Below are 18,808 nucleotides of genomic sequence, written 5' to 3' on the forward strand. Positions count from 1 at the left end.
AAAGTTAAGTAATTGCAGCCCAGCTCCCAATTTAATCATGCCCCAATGCCTGCATTGGCTGCTCTGGTATACCATACCTAACATGGCCAATCTTCATACGAATGCGTAGATCAGAAGTTGTGTGGCAGGCTACATAACCTCCAAGCCAATCATATTCCCTCCATACATCCAAGCACAGTCGCTTTTCAGCAGGAGCTAACAGAAAATAATCATGTCTGTGGCTAATATTTCATCACTTGCAGCAAAGGAATGTGGCTGGTAACCCTTGCGATATCTCATCTGAAGTCACATGAACGTGGAACAAACTTTCTTTTGCTTATTCATGTTCAGGATCTGGCCCTCGTTGGCCTGCATTCATTGTCATCCTTAAGGAGGTGGAGGTAAGCTGCCTTTTTGAATCACTGCTATCTTTGTAGTGAAGGTGCTCCTGCAGTGTTGTCAGGTAGGGAGTTTTAGGATTTTGACCCAGCTATAATGAAGGAATGGCCAATAAATGTCCAAGTTAGGATGGTGTGAGATCTGGAGTTGGTGCTATTCCTATGTACCTGCTACCCTCATCCTTAAGGACAGAAGCTTATGCATCTAGACTTTGTGGCCTGACATCGCTAGTGTTAGGGCACAGATTAATATACTTGGCGCAAGCTTGTAGTATTTTAACAGATCAGGAAACACTCCAGATATTTTCCAACAACTTTTTTCTTTAATTGACATTGTTGTTCTCAAATATGATAAGACAAAGTTGAGAGAACAAAATGGCCAGAACATTAAATCAGAATTTAAAAAATTTACAAACTTTGCTTTTGCTCCACAAACATACACATCTAAATTGACGATTTTGTATACTATATGCACACACACAAAAAAAACTGACAGATTCGATCGCAGTTCCAGAACTCAGAGCCTGCTGTGATGATACATCTTTTAGAAACTCAGTTTGATTTTTTAAATTGGAAAATCAAAATATTAACGTTTTCCACCTCAGTGCTTTCAGAAAAAGGATTCAGTAACAGCAATTTGACTGACAACATAATAGTGAAGTCTCATTGATTTGGATAAACGGATTTTCAAATGTTCAAATCTGAACTTAATTTAGTCTCTCTTCCCTCGCCCTTCCCAATCTCCAACTCCATCTACACAGCAGAGTTCAGACTTACATTTCTCAATAACACTTCTGAGACACGAACAGCACAATACTTCTAGGTTGCAGATAGCACACAAGGAGGGGTCAACACTGACATTTTAAGGAGTCAACACATTGAAATGAGAGCAAAACACTGGTGCCTTTTGGCATGGGCAATTTGCATTTTCAAAGCATCTTTCCCTTGGTTATTTGAAGCTCCTCCCCCCCATCCCTCCCAACATACACACACACACACACACACACACAGACAAACAATGTGGGAATGCATGCATCACTGCTCATGTTTTCAGTTGCTAAGCTCTGGAATTCCCGCACAAAACCTTTCTTCCTTTAAGACACTCCTTAAAAACCTACCTCTATTGACCAAGCTTTTGATCATCTGTCCTCATTCCTCCTGACATGGCTGGGTGTCAAATTCTGCTTAACACTCCCGTGAAGCTCCTTGGTATGTTAAATATACATCAAATTTTTAAAAATATTCGTTTATGGGATGTGGGCATCGCTGGCTAGGCCAGCATTTATTGCCCATCCCTAATTTCAGTTGTTCAGAGGGCATTTAAGAATCAACCACACAGTTGTGGGTCCGGTGTCAAATGTAGGCCAGACCAGGTAAGTACATCAGATTTCCTTCCCTAAGGACACTAGTGAACCAGATGGGTTTTTACAACAACCGGCAATGGGTTCGTGGTTATCAGCCGACTTTTAATTACAAGATTTTTATTGAATTCAAATTTCGCCATCTGCAGTGGTGGGATTTGAACCCGGGTCCCCTGAGCATTACCTGGGTCTCTTGAATACTAGTCTAGTGACAATGCCACTATATGGTACCACCTCCCACTATGCTATATAATGCAAGTTATTGCATGCTCATCTGCACTCAAAAGGTCAGCAGTTATCCTTATCCCAACTGAACCAAATGGGGGTCTGTATAAAATTGGCTGCAGGCAAGTGACTTTCCACCCTGGAGCTGAACTGAACTTATTGCCCATCCTTAATTTCCCTTGAGGAGGTGGTGATGAGACGCCTTCTTGAACTGTTGCAGTCCGTATGGTGAAGGTGCTCTCCCAGTGCTGCTAGGTGGATTTCAGCCCAATGACGATTAAGGAATAGCGATATAGTTTCAAGTCAGGATGATATAGTGACTAAGTTCATAGATCTGAAATGTTAACCCTGGTTCTCTCTCCACAGATTTTGCCTGACCTGAGTATTTCAAGCATTTTCTGTTTTTATTTCAGATTTCCAGCATCTGCAGTATTTTGCTTTTTGGGCTAGATAATCTTGGTATCCCATTCTAGCCATGGTTTGACCAGATCTACAGTGAAAGGCCTTTGAAGCTGGAGTGGCTTTAATTACTTTGCAGTAGCTTTCGGTAAAGCTTAGCTTTTCAAAGGCATATAAGAGGTAGGAAGAAAGTGAAGGAGTTCCAGTTTTGTAAACCTTCAAGGATAAGCAGGTGAGCATGAGATACAATGCAATGAGCCTCGAGTTAAGCACGATAAGGGAGGAGAAGGGGCTATAGGACTACAATTGCAGTTTGAGGTCAAAGCAGGAAAGTTAGAAGGGGCAATGACCACATTACTAACAGTAAAATTGAACAGAGAGGAAAGCTGAAGTCTGATGGTGAGAGAGGGTTCATCTATGGACCTGCAAGCTTATGCCTTGTGTCTACAAACGCCTGCAGTAGAGAATCTTTCTAGGAAGAGGAACCCATACAGTTTCCTCCTCTTGGTTTAAGGTTACCTGGCCATTCAAAAACTTTTTAAGCACTAAATTACCAGATAATTTTTAGCATACTGAGCAATACTGAATCATCAGGAACAAACAGCCTTCGTGTTTTGAACTCAAGTTCAGCTCAAAGCAGACCAGCTGCCTTTAGCCCATGTTAATGACCATTAAAATTGAGATGGTGCAGAGGGGGTTTACCAGAATGGTCCCAGGGATGGGGGATTTTAGTTTCAAAGTTAACTTGGAAAAGTTGGGGTTGTTCCCAATGGAACAAAGGAGATTGAAGAGAGATTTGAAGAGAGGTCTACAAAATTATGACAGGTTCAGATAAGGTAAACAAAGAAAAGCTGTTCCCAATAACTGATGTGACAATGACTAGGCGATACAGATATAAGGTTTTGGGCATGAGATACAGGGGGGATTGTGAGGAAGAACTTTTTTACGCAGTGAGTGGTAGTGACCTGGAACACACTGCCTACAATGGTGATGGATACGGAGGCAATGAATGATTTCAAAAGATGATTGGATGGGCACTTGAGAGTGATAAACTTGCAGAGCTATGAGGATAGAGAGGGGAGAATGGGACTGAATGTGCTACAGGTCGAATGGCCTCCTTCCGTGCCATAATAACTCTATGGCTGTATAACTAAATGGTAAAGCTGTAATTAGACAACTAAATCAACCACACTTGCCGTATCCAATTTATATGATGCTAGTCAACAAACTTGATAAAAGGAAAATGTGGTTCTTACTCACTTCTATGACAAGCACTGGGAAAGTCTGCTTCCAACTCCATTTGCCCATCACTTAAAAAATACCACTCTGTGCTGGCTCTGAAACTAAAACGCTTTGGAAGGAAAGGTGCGAGATGAGATTTGTATTCACTTAATCCAGCTCAATAAGCCCGAGAGATTTATCGCAGGGTTTAGTATATCTTTGAAAACAGATATCGCTTCCTTTTCTTGATATATTGCATAGATCACCCTGGCAGGTCAGACTAAAAGAGGTACTATTCACTTAAAAATGCAGCAAATTCAATTTTCCTGCATCACTGATCGATTTTGGAATCAAATTTAAGCCAGGGTTAAAAAATTGAATATTTTAAATGCTGCAAAGCTAGTGGGTAAACAGTTGGTGCATCATCAATAATACATTGAAAATGGGTTTCCAAAACTCAGGGGGAAAGCATTCTATAAACTGAATGGTTCGTGATTTGAATCCTTAACCCCATCATCCCTGCCAATGGTATTTGTAGAGGTTGGAAGGCCTCACTGCTGGGACTACATGAGCAATAATGCCCATCACAGCTAGGAGAAAATGATAATGTGACTTACCTCAGGTAAAGTTTAATAGCTGCTAGCACGCAAGGTGTTCCAGGATGAGTTTCAAAAGGGGCCGTGAAAGGCCCCCCTGTGGAACATCCAAGGTACTCGGGGTGTTACAACTATTCCCTTTCGCTTGTCTGCAAAATAGTCATAACTTCTTCTCTTCCCACTCAAATGTGTTCAGAAAGCAGCAATGTGAAGTTAGTTAAGTGATCTAACTGAGGCATTTAAGATGATTAAAGGATTCAGTAGGGCAGAGAGGGAAAGAGAAACCGTTTCCTCTGGTGGGAAGAGTCCAGAACAAGGGGCCATAAACTTAAAATTACAGCCAGGAAGCACTTCTTCACACAAAGGGGAGTGGAAATCTGGAACTCTTCTCCCAAAAAGCTGTTGAGGTTGGGGGTCAATGGAAAATTTCAAAATTGAGATTGAGATTTGTGTTTGGTAATGGCATTAAGGGTTATAGAACCAAACAGGTAGATGGAGTAAAGATACAGGTCAGCCATGATATAACTGAATGGCGAGGCAGGCTCAGAGGTCTAAATGGCCTCTTATTGGGCTAATATCACCCTCTGTCACATCATTCCAAGTGAGAAATGTTCAGGGTTCAAGGCAGTGGGTCTCGACAGGGTATACAACATCCACCTGTATTTGAATAGTGTCTTTAGAGGCCAACGGCGCTATTGGTTCATGGAGAGTATGTTGCAACCAGCTGCAATAATTGTGTGGGGCCTGGGAGCAGAGATGCTAGCTGCAATAAAAACCTGTAGAAGGGCATTTGTGATGACAGCCCTTCCCTTTATAATGCACAGATGAGGGGAATAGTAGAGTACAGAAAGCAAGTAGGCTTGGATTAGGGCTGCTGCATAGAAGAACAGGCACAATTAGCCAGCTAGCTGATAGTCCTGTTTAACTGTGCTGTAAAACACTGATTCTTGATTGTGTTTGTAGATGCCAAGGTTTAGTGGTAATTATTTATCCAACATTTTGTAAATGATAACACTGTCCAGTTGATTCAATACTGTGTTTGAAAGTCTACTTTCTAATATCCTAAAAACAGCACTATAATAGTGCTCTGAATCCTCACAAAAAGTAAGAATCCATTATCCAATGAATATAATGTGGATACACGCTGGGGTGAATCCCAATTAGGCAATGTAACATTTTGCAGGACTCATTTGCAGGCCATTGTTATCCAGTCCATCTTTAAAATAAGCTTCTGTTGTCACTTGATGATGCTAATGCTATATTGATCAGACCCATGGCTAATGGGCAGCCAGTGCCAGCAGACTATTTGACCATGGCAGGCATCACAACATCACATTCTCACTCAAGCTTCATGGGTGCATTCTGCAGCAGTGGTCACTGGATAGTAAACAACAACAGGAGATGCCGGCTAGAAGCCAATCAAAAGATCCCTGGCGACACCTCGGCTGAGATCAGCAATTGCAGCACAGAGCCAGGATTGCAACTTAGGGCCTTTCTGTCTTTTTGTCTCACGACAGGTTGGAGAAGTAGGTACAGAGCCATTGAGTCATTTTGTACAAACAGGAGCCACAATCGGTAGCGGTAGGTTATCTAAACACAAGGGTGTCATTAGATAAAGGCAAGTAGGTCATGTAATGCCATTCAGTCACACATTCCGGTGAACCAAACAGCAATACACCAGGTTCATACAAGCACGCAACTGACACTGGCAGCAAGTCAGACACAACCATCCCAACGATATGTTATGAATTTTATAAAAGTTTAGAATTTTTCCTGATGTTGCCCCAGTCCAAAAAAGAGGCTTGGTCAGGTTGAAATATAAAGGGGGCTCGATAAAATTTCTCAGCCAAGTAAATCACATTTATGTTGGTTAAAAATTAATAACTTTTAATTTGAATTTGGAGACTCATGTTTTTTTTTTAAATATATAAAACAGGTTATTAATTTATCCACGAATTTCTACAATCAAGCTAAATGCCTGGGAAAGTTCCAGTCCGCTAACTAGATTAGCGACCAATTTAAATAAACGTCTGTGGCAAAAAGGAAATCTGATGCTGAAAATCTGATATTAATAACATTTGCTAGAAACACTTAGCAACTGAAAGAGAAAGATAGGTTAATGTTGGCATGCATTTTGATGGTGGGTTCCACGCAAAATGTTAACCTTAGTCTTCAATCTTCTGTGAATATTCGCCACTTTGTGTTTGTGTCTCTCAATGTTTGGGATATTATGGAATTGAAGAACCAGTGGCTGTAATGTGGAAGTATCAACTCAAATACAACAGTCATGTTGATGGAATAGAAGCTTGCACTACGGAAGAAGTTACTAATGCCAACTTGTAGCCACTGATACCTTCGCGCTATTTCATGAGGAATGACATTTGTTTGCTGGTATCATTCGCAAAGGTGGCAGTTATTGTTTTAATACCCAAAGAGGTGTGGACACATTTCAGGATGCAAATAATACTCAGTGCTCAAAGGGTTAACAAGAAGAGAATGTCACTCCTGTGATGCTGGGAGTGTAAAATGTCAGCCGTGACTCAGTTGGTAGCACTCTCATCTTTCTTTAAGATCAGATGGTGGATTCCAGTCTCACTCCAGAGACATGAGCACAAATTCTAGGCTGACACTTCATGTGTGGTGCTGAGGGAATGCTGCACTGTCAAGAGGTGCTGACTTTTGGATGAGGTGTTAAATGGAGGCCTCTGTCTGCTCTCTCAGTTGGATGTAAAAAAAAAATCCCATGGCACCATTTAGAAGAGAGCAGGGAAGGTGACCTGGTCGTCATTCCACTGCTGCTTGTTGTGCACTAACTGGCTGCCATGTTTTCTACATTGCAACAGTGACTACACTTAAAAGTATTTCATTGGCTGTAAAACTTTGGGACATCCCGAGATGATAAAAGGCACTATATAAATGCAAGTTCCAACTATCCAAACCTTCTATGTGGGCTTGGACAAAGCAAATGATTGGGAACTTGTTACCCTTACTGATGACTGTAAAAGCTGGGAAACCAAAATTAAGAGGCGTAGGTGTTAATGAAAGTCACCTCTGGGAGCGGCTGCTTTATGCAATGTTATTACACAGACCACTGAGGGCAGACCGAGAAACCAGCACAGTATGAGAGGAGAGACTGGGAGAGAAACAGCTTCTTCGTCAGTAAACGCGTCTCTCCTTCAGAGATTTCTTACTCTTTATTCCATTCCATGTCCTAGATTTAGCAGTCCTGTGTATTGTGCAAAGCCAGGTTTTCTTTAGGTTTTTGCAAGGGAGCAGGGTGGAAAGTTTATCCTGAAGCTCTGAAATACAGCAGTTTTATTGAACATTGCAAAGCGGAGGACTCCACCCTCTGCTTCTGTTTTAAATATAAAGCTGAAGGTTTTCCAGAGTGAGGATGGTTGCTGGAAGATATTCTAGAAAAATAGTTTTTAAAAAATAAAATAAAAACAATGTTCATCCTGGAGGCGGATTTTACCTATACTCCTGAGATAGAGGGGCAAGTTGCCGTAACAGTCCTCAGCATGCGAGCGTTGATTTATGTCCAGGTGATGTTTGTAAGTCTGTGCGCAAGAGAGAGAGGGGGAGGGTGCGTAAGAGGGAGAGGGGGAGGGTGCGTGAGAGGGAGAGGGTGCACAAGAGGGAGAGGGGGAGGGTGCGCGAGAGAGGGGAAGGGGGAGGGTGCGCGAGGGAGAGGAGGGGAGGGTGCATGAGAAAGAGAGCATGCGAGTGTGTGCGCACACGTGAGAGAGAGAATGTGTGTGTGAAAGAATGCATATGAGAGAGAGAGAGAGAGAGAGAGTGTGTGTGTGTGTGTGTGTGAGAGAGACAGTGAGTGAGAGAGAGAGAGCGCGCGAGTGTGGGTGCACGCGCACATGCTCCACAAATAATGTTTCCTCACAGGCTCTTTAACGCTTGCAAAGATGAACTCAGCACATCGTCCTGGTGGTGGGAACTCTCCCTGGAGTCTTAGAAGTTCTGCTGCCGTCGTTTCTTGGCATCGATGGCATCTAGGATCGGTTGCCTCTTAGCCTGATAGCGCTGACGAATCTCTTCAATCTCCTGCTCCATTGTGGGGTCCAGTGAGCTGAGTCTTCTCTGTAGCTCTTCGACAGTCCAACTCTTCAACTGCAAAGTTAATTTTTGAAAAAACATGTTTAGTTTAATTTTCTCCCTGGCCCCACTAAATAGACATAAATGAATATAAATAAGAGGGGAACTAATTAAGGTGTTTAAGATGATTAAAGAAATTGATAGACAAGATAGACAGAAATTATTTCCTCCGGTTTGAGGGTCCAGAACAAGGACCTTAAGCATAACCTTAAAATTAGAACTAAGCCTTTCATGGGTAATGTCATGAAACATGCCTTTACACAAAGGGCAATTGGAAATCTGGAACTCTTCCCCACACAGTTGAAGCTGGGGGCCAAATGAAAATTTCAGGACATAGATCAAAAATACATTTGCCCAACAAAAATTTAAGGGTTACAGATCCAAGGCATGTAGATGGAGATAAGTTACAGATCAACAATGATCCAACTGAATGGTGAACATGTTCGATTGGCTAAATGGCCTCCTCCTGTTCTTAAATATAGTATAGTCACTAATAAATCCAGTAAAGGAATTGAGGAGAAACACCTTTACTCAGAATGGTGAGAATGTGGAATTGATGTATATGCAGATGGAGAACGGTGCGAGGAGGCTCAAGTGGAACATAAACACCAGCACAGACCAGGTGGACCGAGTGGTCTGTTTCTGTGCTGTAAATTCTATGCAATACTTTAAAATGCTGCTTTGCTGAATTCTGTTTTCTTCCTTTCATTCAGCCCATTTAGAAGGCATCGTTACATTTTTGGGTTCCCCTTATCCTAGATATTGTTGGTTTCTGAGTTTGAGACTTCTCTTGTTGGTGAGCCCATTCTCTCTACATCCCAGACAGTGTTTCCAATTGCCCAGCTATCTAGCTAAATTTATAGCACGCCCAGATTACAGAGATCCCTCTGCAATTTATTTCAGCTCCCTCCTGTGCCTTCACTTGATTCGCCTTCTCTTCAGAAGACAGTGAGATAACACCATATGGGACATTGGCTTAGGCTAGGCTCACGGTTCACCTACCATACCTCTGTGCTCGCTGACCTACATTGTCTCCTGAAGCAGCAATGCCTCAAATTTAAATATTTCATCCTCAAAGGTGGAGGGAGAGCGAAGGACTACTCAAAGGCACACAGCTTGTGTCGGCTGGGACTCAATTCCCACTGCAGTGAGGAAGAGAGAACCTGCACTTCTACCAAATTTACTTTTAAGTGGAACTTGCTGTGATTCAATGTGTGAAGTGGAGTAGAATTGTACATACTGTCTTTCAGTGAGGTCTTGAAGGGTGAGAGCATGTAAAGCATAATGCAGCAGTGTGAATGAATTATGAATGAAGTTTTTTTTTAATATAATTAAATACTCCTCAGCGGTTGTGCAGTGTCAACAGGCGCAGCTGATGGGTTGGCCGCCCAGCAGGTTTAAAGTCCTATATTAGTGGGCAGTAGAGCCAGCAGCCTTTCTTTACATCTGGTTCAGGCTCCTGGGCAATATAATAGCTTCTGCAGCTTGTGAAATGTACTGAAGGACATGATCGGTGAAGCTGCTCAAAGGGCAGCTGGTGCCTATTAGTTCCTGCCTCATCTGCAGGATTAATTGGTGTTCCTCGTGGACCAGAGCAATACAGAGGAAAATTTTTAAAAAAAACTTGGCTCTCGGCACTTTTAAAGTTGCGTTGGGAGAAGCAATCATACTCAAGATTTCTCCCCACTTTTAACTGCACTTTAAGGCTTTTAATTAACATTTGATGATTAAAATGAGCCACTTTCATTCACGAAATAATAAAAATGAACCAGGACATTCTCTTCTTTCCTCTTAATCCTGTGCTTTGGTTCAAATCTGAGTCAAAAGAAACCAAAAGCAAGCCAGACCCAGGAGAAGGAAGGTGATTACACTGTTTCATCACGCTAGGTTCAACAAAGGGGAACTTTGGTTCTGGGCGAGTGCACAAAGGCCATTCTCTTCCACAAAAAAGAAACCCAGTACATTCAAATGTTCCTTAAGTATGGAACCTATGTGCTCACACCAGTGTTCCCCGCACCCACCCGCCCCCAACCTCCACACCTGAATATTTTTAGTCTTGCATTGTTTAGAAATTCAACTGAAGGATTTGCTTTTGGCACTTTCCGAATTGGCAAGAGCTCAATTGACACGTGCTGGGCAGGAACTAACACTGAAAATTACAGCCAGCAAACTATTTTCATAATTCAATTGCATCTCGATCATTTATTTAATTAGACCTATTTGAAACCTAGCAGCTGAAAATATGCACCTACATACGAACATAGGAATTAGGAGTAGGAGAAGGCCACTAGGCCCCTCGAGCCTGCTGCGCCATTCAATAAGATCATGGCCGATCTGAATGTAGTCTCAACCCCACGTTCCTGCCTACCCCCGTTAACCTTGTTAATCAAGAATCTATCTAGCTCTGCCTTAAAAATATTCAAAGACTCTGCTTCCACTGCCTTTTGAGGAAGAGAGTTCCAAAGACTCTCAACCATCAGAAAAAATTTCTCGTCACCTCCATCTTAAATGAGCGACCCCTTATTTTTAAACAGTGGCCCCTAGTTCTAGATTCTCCAACAAGAGGAAACATCCTCTCCACATCCATCCTGTCAAGACCCCTCAGGGTCTTAAAGGTTTCAATTAAGTCGTCTCTTACTCTTCTAAATTCCAGCGGATGCAAGCCTAACCTGTCCAGCCTTTCCTCATAAGATGCCCATCCCTGGTATTAGTCCAGTAAACCTTCTCTGAACTGCTTCTAACACATTTCCATATTTCTTTAAATAAGGAGACTGGTACTGTATACAATACTCCAGGTGTGGCCTCACCAATGCCCTGTACAACTGAAGCATAACCTCCCTACTTTTGTAATCAATTCCCCTCACAATAAATGATAATGTTCTATCAGCTATCCTAATTACCTGCTGTACCTGCACAATAACCTTTTGTGATTCATGCACTAGGACACCCAGATCCCTCTGAATCTCAGAGCTCTGCAATCTCTCACCATTTAGATAATAAGCTTCATTTTTATTCTTCCTGCCAAAATGAACAATTTCACATTTGCCCACATTATAGTCCATTTGCCAGATCTTTGCCCACTCACTTAACTTATCTATGTCACTTTGTAGCCTCCTTACGTCCTTTTCACAATTTATCTTTGTGCTGTCAGCAAATTGAGCAACCATTCTTTCATCCAAGCCATTTATATAAATTGTAAAAAGTTGAGGCCCCAGCACCGATACCTGTGGCGCACCACTCATCACATCCTGCCAACCAGAAAAAGACCCACTTATGCCAACTCTCTGCTTCCTGCTAGGCAGCCAATCTTCTATCAATGCCAATATGTTACTCCCTACACCATGAGCTTTTATTTTCTCCAATAATGTTTGATGTGGCACTTTACCAAATGCCTTCTAGGAATCTAAGTACAGTACATCCGCCGGTTCCCCTTTATCCACAGTACATGTGACTCCTTCAAAGAATTCCAATAAATTTGTTAAACATGATTTCCCTTTTACAAAACCATGTTGACTTTGCCTGATTGCTTTGAATTTTTCTAAGTGCCCTGTTATAACATCTTTAATAAAAGCTTCTAACATTTTCCCTATGACAGATGTTAGGCTATCTGGCCTATAGTTTCCTGCTTTCTGTCTCCCTCCCTCCTTGAATAAAGGAGTTACATCTGCCAAATTCCAATCTAATGGAACCTTCCCCGAATCTAGGGAATTTTGGAAAATTAAAACCAGTGCATCAACTATCTCACTAGTCACTTCTTTCAATATCTTAGGGTGAAGTCCATCTGGACCTGGGGATTTGTCAGCCCCCAGCCTCAACAATTTGCTCAATACCACTTCCCTGGTGATTATAATTTTCCCGAGTTCCTCCCTCTCTTCCGTTTCCTGATTTAGAGCTATTTCCAGGACGTTACTTGTGTTCCCTATAGTGAAGACTGAAGCAAAATACCTGTTTAATTCATCCGCCATCATCAATTCCCCAGGCACACTCTCTATAGGATCAATGCTCAGTTTGTTAGCTCTTTTCATATTTAAGTATCTATAGAAACTCTTATCTGTCTTTATATTACTCACTAGCTTTCCTCATACTCTAACTTTTCCTTCCTTATTAATTTGTGCCAGTCTTTGCTTTATATTCTTTCCAATCTTCTGATCTCCCACCCATCTTTGCATAATTATATGCTTTACCTTTAAGTTTGATACTGTCTTTAACTTTTTAAGTTAACCACGGATGGGGGGCCCTCCCCTTGGAATTTTTATTTCACTGGAATGTATATATTCTGTGTATTCTGAAATATCCCTTTAAATGTCTGCCATTGAGATTCTATTGACATATCCCTTAACCTCATTTGCCAGTTCACTTTAGCTAACTCTGCTTTTATGCCCTCAAAATTGTCCTTATTTAATCTTAAAATGCTAGTCTTGGATGCACTCATTCTCCCTCAAAAATGAATGTAAAATTCAATCACATTATGATGGCTGCTACCCAGGGATGCCTTCACGAGGAGGTTATCAATTAATCCTATCTCATTGCTTCATACCAGGTCTAGTATAGCCTGCTCTCTGCTTGGCTCCAGAACCTGCTGTTCTAAGAAACAATCCCGAAAACATTCTATGGACTCATCTACGCTACCTTTGCCCATCTGATTTTTCTGGTCTATATGTAGATTAAAATCCCCTGTTGATTATTGCTATATCTTTCTAGCAAGCTCCCATTATCTCTTCTTTTATGCTCCGTTCCACTGTGTAGTTACGATTATGGGGCTTGTACACCATTCCCACAAGTGAATTCTTGCCTTTATCATTCCTCAGCTCAACCCAAACCGCTTATACATCCTGGTTTCCAAAACTTAGGTCATCTCCCCTAATGCGCTAATACTATCATTAATTAATAGAGCCACCCCTCCAACTTATCCTAACTTCCTGTCCTTTCTAAATGTCACATACCCTCCAATATTCAGGTCCCAATCTATGTCATCCTGTAGTCTGGTCTCTGTAATGGCTATCAGATCGTACTTATTTATTTCTATTGGCGCTATCAGTTCTGTTTTGCTTTCGAATGTTATGTGCATTTAGATACAGAGCCTTTAGCTTTGCCCTTTTATTATTTTTGTAGCATCTAGCCTTATCTGATTTAGCTTTGTACTCCCTGTCCCTTCCTGTCACAGTCTGTTTATCATTTCCCATATTAATACCTGACTCTCTTGCCTTGCCTTTACTCTTTGGTTTACCACATCCTCCCAAATTTGATCCCTTGCCCCTACCATTCAGTTCAAAACCCCCTCTATTTCCCTAGTTAGGCAGCTCATGAGGACACCAGCCCCAGCATGGTTCAGGTGTAATCCGTCCCAACAGTACAGATCCCACTTTCCCCAATGCTGGTACCAGTGCCCTACAAACTGGAACCCACTTTTCCCACTCCAGTATTTAAGCCACGCATTCACTTCTCTAATCTTATTTGTCCTATGCCAACTTGCACGTGGCTCAGGTAATAATCCAGAAATTATTACCTTTGAGGTTCTGCTTCTTAATTTGATGCCTACCTTGTCATATTGACTACACAGAGACTCCTTCATCGTCCTTCCAGTGTCGTTGGTACCTGCACGGACCATGACAACTCGATTCTTCCCCTCCCACTGCAAGTTCCTCTCCAGCCCTGAGCAGATGCCCCGAACGCTGGCACCAGGTAGGCAACAAATCCGACTGGACTCTTGCTCTTTGCTACAGAGATCAGTGTCAATCCCCCTTACTATAATGTCCCCCTACTAACAGTACTTTTTTTTTTGCTCCCCCTCACTTGAATGGTTTCCTGTACCACGGTCAGTTTGCTCATCCAACCTGTAGCCCCCACTCTCATCCAAACAAGCCGAGAGAACCTCAAACATATTGGACAATTGCAGAGGTTCACACTCCTGCCCTCTGGGTCCCCTTTCCTGCTTCACTTGCAGTGACAGCCCCCCTGTCCCTGGCCACTGACCAAATCAGAAGGCCATATCCTAGGTGGTAAGACTGCCTCCTGGTATAAAGCATCCAGGTAACTTTCCCCCTCCCTGATGTGTCGCAGTGTCTGCAGCTCAGCCTCCAGCTCAATGACTCTGAGCTGAAGTTCCTTAAGCTGCAAACACTTAGTGTTTGTCCTGTATCACAAAGTTATCCAAGAGCTCCTACATGCTGCAGCCTTGACAGATCACAGGTCCTGCCATCCTTAATGTGTCTTAAATAATTACTTAATTATATTAATCACTTATATATGTTGCTTTCTTATATATTTCATTTATTTTACCACCAAATTATGTGCTATTTTAAACCTTAGGGATAGAAAAGAACTTACCAACTTACCAGATACTCACCACACAGCTAGCTCCTTTCCTTGTACTTGAGTAAGAACCAATTTCTATGGGGTGTAAAAGATAGAAAGAGGAAACGAACAGCTCCCGTCTCACCAAACTCCAAGTCTTCACTCAGTTAGACAGTTGCACCCCATTTGCCAAGGCTGCGCTAAAGAACTCTGAATTTATAGTAAACTGAACTGGAGCTACAGAAACCAGATTCAACCAATTAGCTAATTAACTACTAAGATAAAAGCAAAACACTGCGGATGTTAGAAATCTGAAACAAAAACAGAAAATGCTGGAAAACTTCAGCAGGTCTAACAGCAGTTGTGGACAGAAAAACAGAGTTAATGTTTCGAGTCCATATGCTTCTTCTTCAGAGCTCTGAAGAGGGGGCATACGGACTCGAAACGTTAACTCTGTTTTTCTCTCCACAGATGCTGTTTGACCTGCTGAGGTTTTGTGGCATTTTCTGTTTTTGTTTGTAGCTAATTAACTACTCAGCTCCCTCAGCTGAGAGAGAGTTTACCCTGCCTAAACTGAAAAAAGAACTTAACCTGCTTGCACAGTACTTTCCAGTTACTGCTAATTACAGACGAGATCAGATTTTAAGAGCAAAATTTAAGAACAAAATTAACACTTAAAACTTCCCTCTCACCAAACCCCAAGTCTTCACTCAGTTAGTCAGCTGCACTCCATTTGCCGTCTAAGTGCTGATCCTGCTAGAATTTGCGGGATCAGTGAATGGGTGCCTCAATACTAGATGACAGGTGGGCACAAGCTGTCCATGTCAAGCACAACTCGGGTGCCCACCTTGTCCCTTGGGATGGGTTGCCCAGCAGCCCTTCCCACCTGTGGCTGCCTCTTGCACTAAATTCTTTGCTTTAAAATCCTTTGGGATTCTTTGGGGATCTGAACTTCGACCCACTGGTGGGACAATACATCCACACTTGGGTCCCAAATTGAGCCCAAATTTGCCAGTTCTTCATTCATCCAATGGCAGCTATGCCTTCAGCTGGCTGGATCCTAAACTCTGGAATTTCCCTGCTAATCCTCTCAGCCTCTCTCTCCTCTTTAATGGCGCTCTTTAAAGCCTACTTCCTTGACCAAGCTTTTGGTCACCTGCCCTAATACCTCCTTACGTGGCTCAGTGTCAAATTTATTTTTGATAACGCTGCTGTGAAGTGTTTGGGAATGTTTTACCATGTTAAAGGTATATAAATACAAATTGCTGTTAGGCAAAAACAAATCAGGATGTTTCTGCCATCCTTAATTAAGCTTTCCTCTCCTGCTGCATGCCCCACTTTCCTTCTCAGCAACTTGTGGGGTGAGCAAGTGCCAGCCCCAGAGGTTTAATGTGGCACCTACCCAGGAAAACAGGCCCCGGTTTCAGGGGGATTGAGACAGTGAAATGAACCCCTCAGTCTGCCATGAGACAGCCCCAGAGGGAAATAAAGCCTATCCTAAGTCTACCTTCACAGTGTAAATTCCATCCCCTCTCACCCTCTACTCACCTTCAGCTAAATTCAACAGCCTGGGAGAGATAGCCACAGGGCTCTAAGCACCTAATTCCCAGGTACAGAATATCATATAAGGAAGGGCATCCAACAGAGGGCGCTGGTGAGAAGTGACTGAAGCATTCTGGGAGAAGTCAACGCAGTCACCACGACTCAGGAAGGGAATCGAGGAGAAGGACTCTTGCACTCAACATTTGAAAAAGAGCGCGGATCTTGAAGGCAGGTCAGTTGAAAAAGAGCGCGGAGATTGAAAATAAAAGGAGGGGAAGCTGAAGAGGAGCGACCAGCCTGTGAGCGGCAGTGGGCAAGTGGCCCAGTGAAGGAGTGGAGCTTTGAGGCTTTGGCTTAAGAGGCTTAGGCGAGCAGAGGCTGAGTACGAGCTTGCTCCCAGTGGGGTAGGGCCGGGTAAAGTCCTTTTAAGTAAATTAGGAGTAGGTAATGGAGGCAGCAGTTGGGGCAGTCGAGGGCTCTGAATGCAGCATGTGGGAAGTCATGGACAGCACAATTGTCCCTGATGACTACACCTGCAAAAGGTGCATCCAGCTGCAGCTCCTGAGAAGCCGAGTTAGGGAACTGGAGCTGGATGAACTTCGGATCATACGGGAGGCAGAGGCAGTAATAGACAGAAGTTTCAGGGAGACAGTCATCCCTAAAAGTTAGGAGGCAGGCAGCTGGGTGAATGTCAGGAGAGGGAAGGTGAATAGACAAAAAGAGCAGAGCACCCCTGTGGCATTTCCCATCAACAATAGGTATACCGTTTTGGATACTGTTGGTGGGGACAACCTACCAGGGACAAGTTGTAGTGGTCGTGTCTCTGGCACCGAGGCTGGACCCTCAGCTCAGAAAGGAGGGAGGGAAAAGAGGAGAGCAGTAGTGATAGGGGATTCGATAGTTAGGGGGACAGATATGAGGTTCTGTGGGAGAGATCGAGAATCCCGGATGGTCTGTTGCCTCCCTGGTGCCAGGGTCCGCGATATCTCGGATCGAGTTCTCAGTATTCTCAGGAGGGAGGGTGAGCAGCCAGATGTTGTGGTCCATGTAGGGATCAATGACGTGGATAGGAAGGAGGAGGAGGTCCTACAAAGAGTGTTTAGGGAGTTAGGTGCAAAGTTGAAGGGTTACGATCTCAGGAGTGCTACCCGTGCCACGTGCTAGTGAGGCTAGAAATAGGAGGATAATGCAGCTAAATACGTGGCTAAGGAGATGGTGCAGGAGGGAGGGCTTCATGTTTCTTGACAATTGGGCTCTGTTCCAGGGAAGGTGGGACCTGTTCCGACGGGACGGTTTGCACCTGAACTGGAGGGGGACTTGCGGGTAGGTTTGCTAGTGCTGCTCTGGGGCGTTTAAACTAGATCTGCAGGGGGAGGGGAACCAGAGTGTTAGAGCAGATAGTGAGGTGGAGGAGGATAAAGGTCAAGTGTGGAATGCATGTATAGACAGAAATCAAGGGTCCATACGTGATAGAAATGTTCTCAGGTGCATCTATTTCAATGCAAGGAGTATTGTCGGAAAGGCAGATGAGCTTAGGGCATGGATTGGCACGTGGGATTACGACATTATTGCTATTAGTGAGACTTGGTTGCAGGTGGGGCAGGACTGGCAGCTCAATGTTCCGGGGTTCCGTTGTTTCAGACGTGATAGAGGGGGAGGGTTGAAAGGGGTAGGAGTGGCATTACTAGTCAGGGAAAATATCACAGCTGTGCTTAAGCAAGACAGCCCAGGGGGCTCGTCTACAGAGGCCATATGGGTGGAGCTGAGGAATGGGAAAGGTGTGACCACACTAATAGGGTTGTATTATAGACTACCCAATAGTCAGAGAGAATTGGAGGAGCAAATCTGTAGAGAGATAGCAGACCGATGTAAGAAACAGAAAGTTGTGATAGTAGGAGATTTTAACGTTCCACATATTGACTGGGACTCCCATACTGTAAAAGGGCTGGATGGCTTGGAGTTTGTCAAATGTGTTCAGGAAAGTTTTCTAAATCAATATATAGAGGTACCAATGAGAAAGGATGCAATACTTAATCTCCTATTAGGGAACCAGACAGGTCAGGTGACAGAAGTGTGTGTAGGCGAACATTTTGGGTCCAGTGACCACAATGTCATTAGTTTTAAGCTAATTATGGATAAGGATAGGTCTGGTCCTCGAGTTGAGATTCTAAATTGGAGAAAGGCCAATTTTGTGGAAATGAGAAAGGATCTAGGAAGAGTGGATTGGCATAAGTTGTTTTCTGGCAAGGATGTGTTCAGTAAGTGGAAGGCATTCAAAGGCGAAATTTTGAGAGTATAGAGTTTGCATGTTCCTGTCAGGATTAAAGGCAAAGTTAACAGGCATAGGGAACCTTGGTTTTCAAGGGATATTGGCGATCTGGTTAAGAAGAGAGAGGTGTATAGCAGGTATAGGCAACAAGAAGCAAATGAGGTACTTGTAGAGTATAGAAAATGTAAGAAAATACTAAAAAATGAAATCAGGAAGGCAAAAAGAAGACATGAGGTTGCTTTGACAGATAATGTGAAGGTAAACCCGAAGGGTTTCTACAAGTATATTAAGAGTAAAAGGATAGTAAGGGGCACAATTGGTCCCCTTGAAGATCAGAGTGGTCGTCTATGTGTGGAGCCTCACGAGATGGGGGAGATCTTAAACAGTTTTTTTGCATCAGTATTTACTCAGGAA

General features: G+C 43.1%; 1 protein-coding gene across 1 annotated transcript in view; it reads right to left on the reverse strand.

The window, feature by feature from the left end:
• Positions 1-4,517: 4,517 nt before the first annotated feature.
• Positions 4,518-18,808, reverse strand: part of LOC144688396 (serine/threonine-protein kinase 3/4) — a 137,373-nt gene continuing 123,082 nt past the window's right edge. Inside the window, exon 11 of the mRNA XM_078554880.1 lies at positions 4,518-8,304. Within this exon, the coding sequence (XP_078411006.1) occupies positions 8,146-8,304 (159 nt within the window). The 3' untranslated portion in view covers positions 4,518-8,145. The remainder of the gene's footprint in view (positions 8,305-18,808) is intronic.

This window comes from Cetorhinus maximus, chromosome 13, assembly GCF_964194155.1.
Source record: "Cetorhinus maximus chromosome 13, sCetMax3.hap1.1, whole genome shotgun sequence".
Lineage (NCBI taxonomy): Eukaryota > Metazoa > Chordata > Chondrichthyes > Lamniformes > Cetorhinidae > Cetorhinus > Cetorhinus maximus.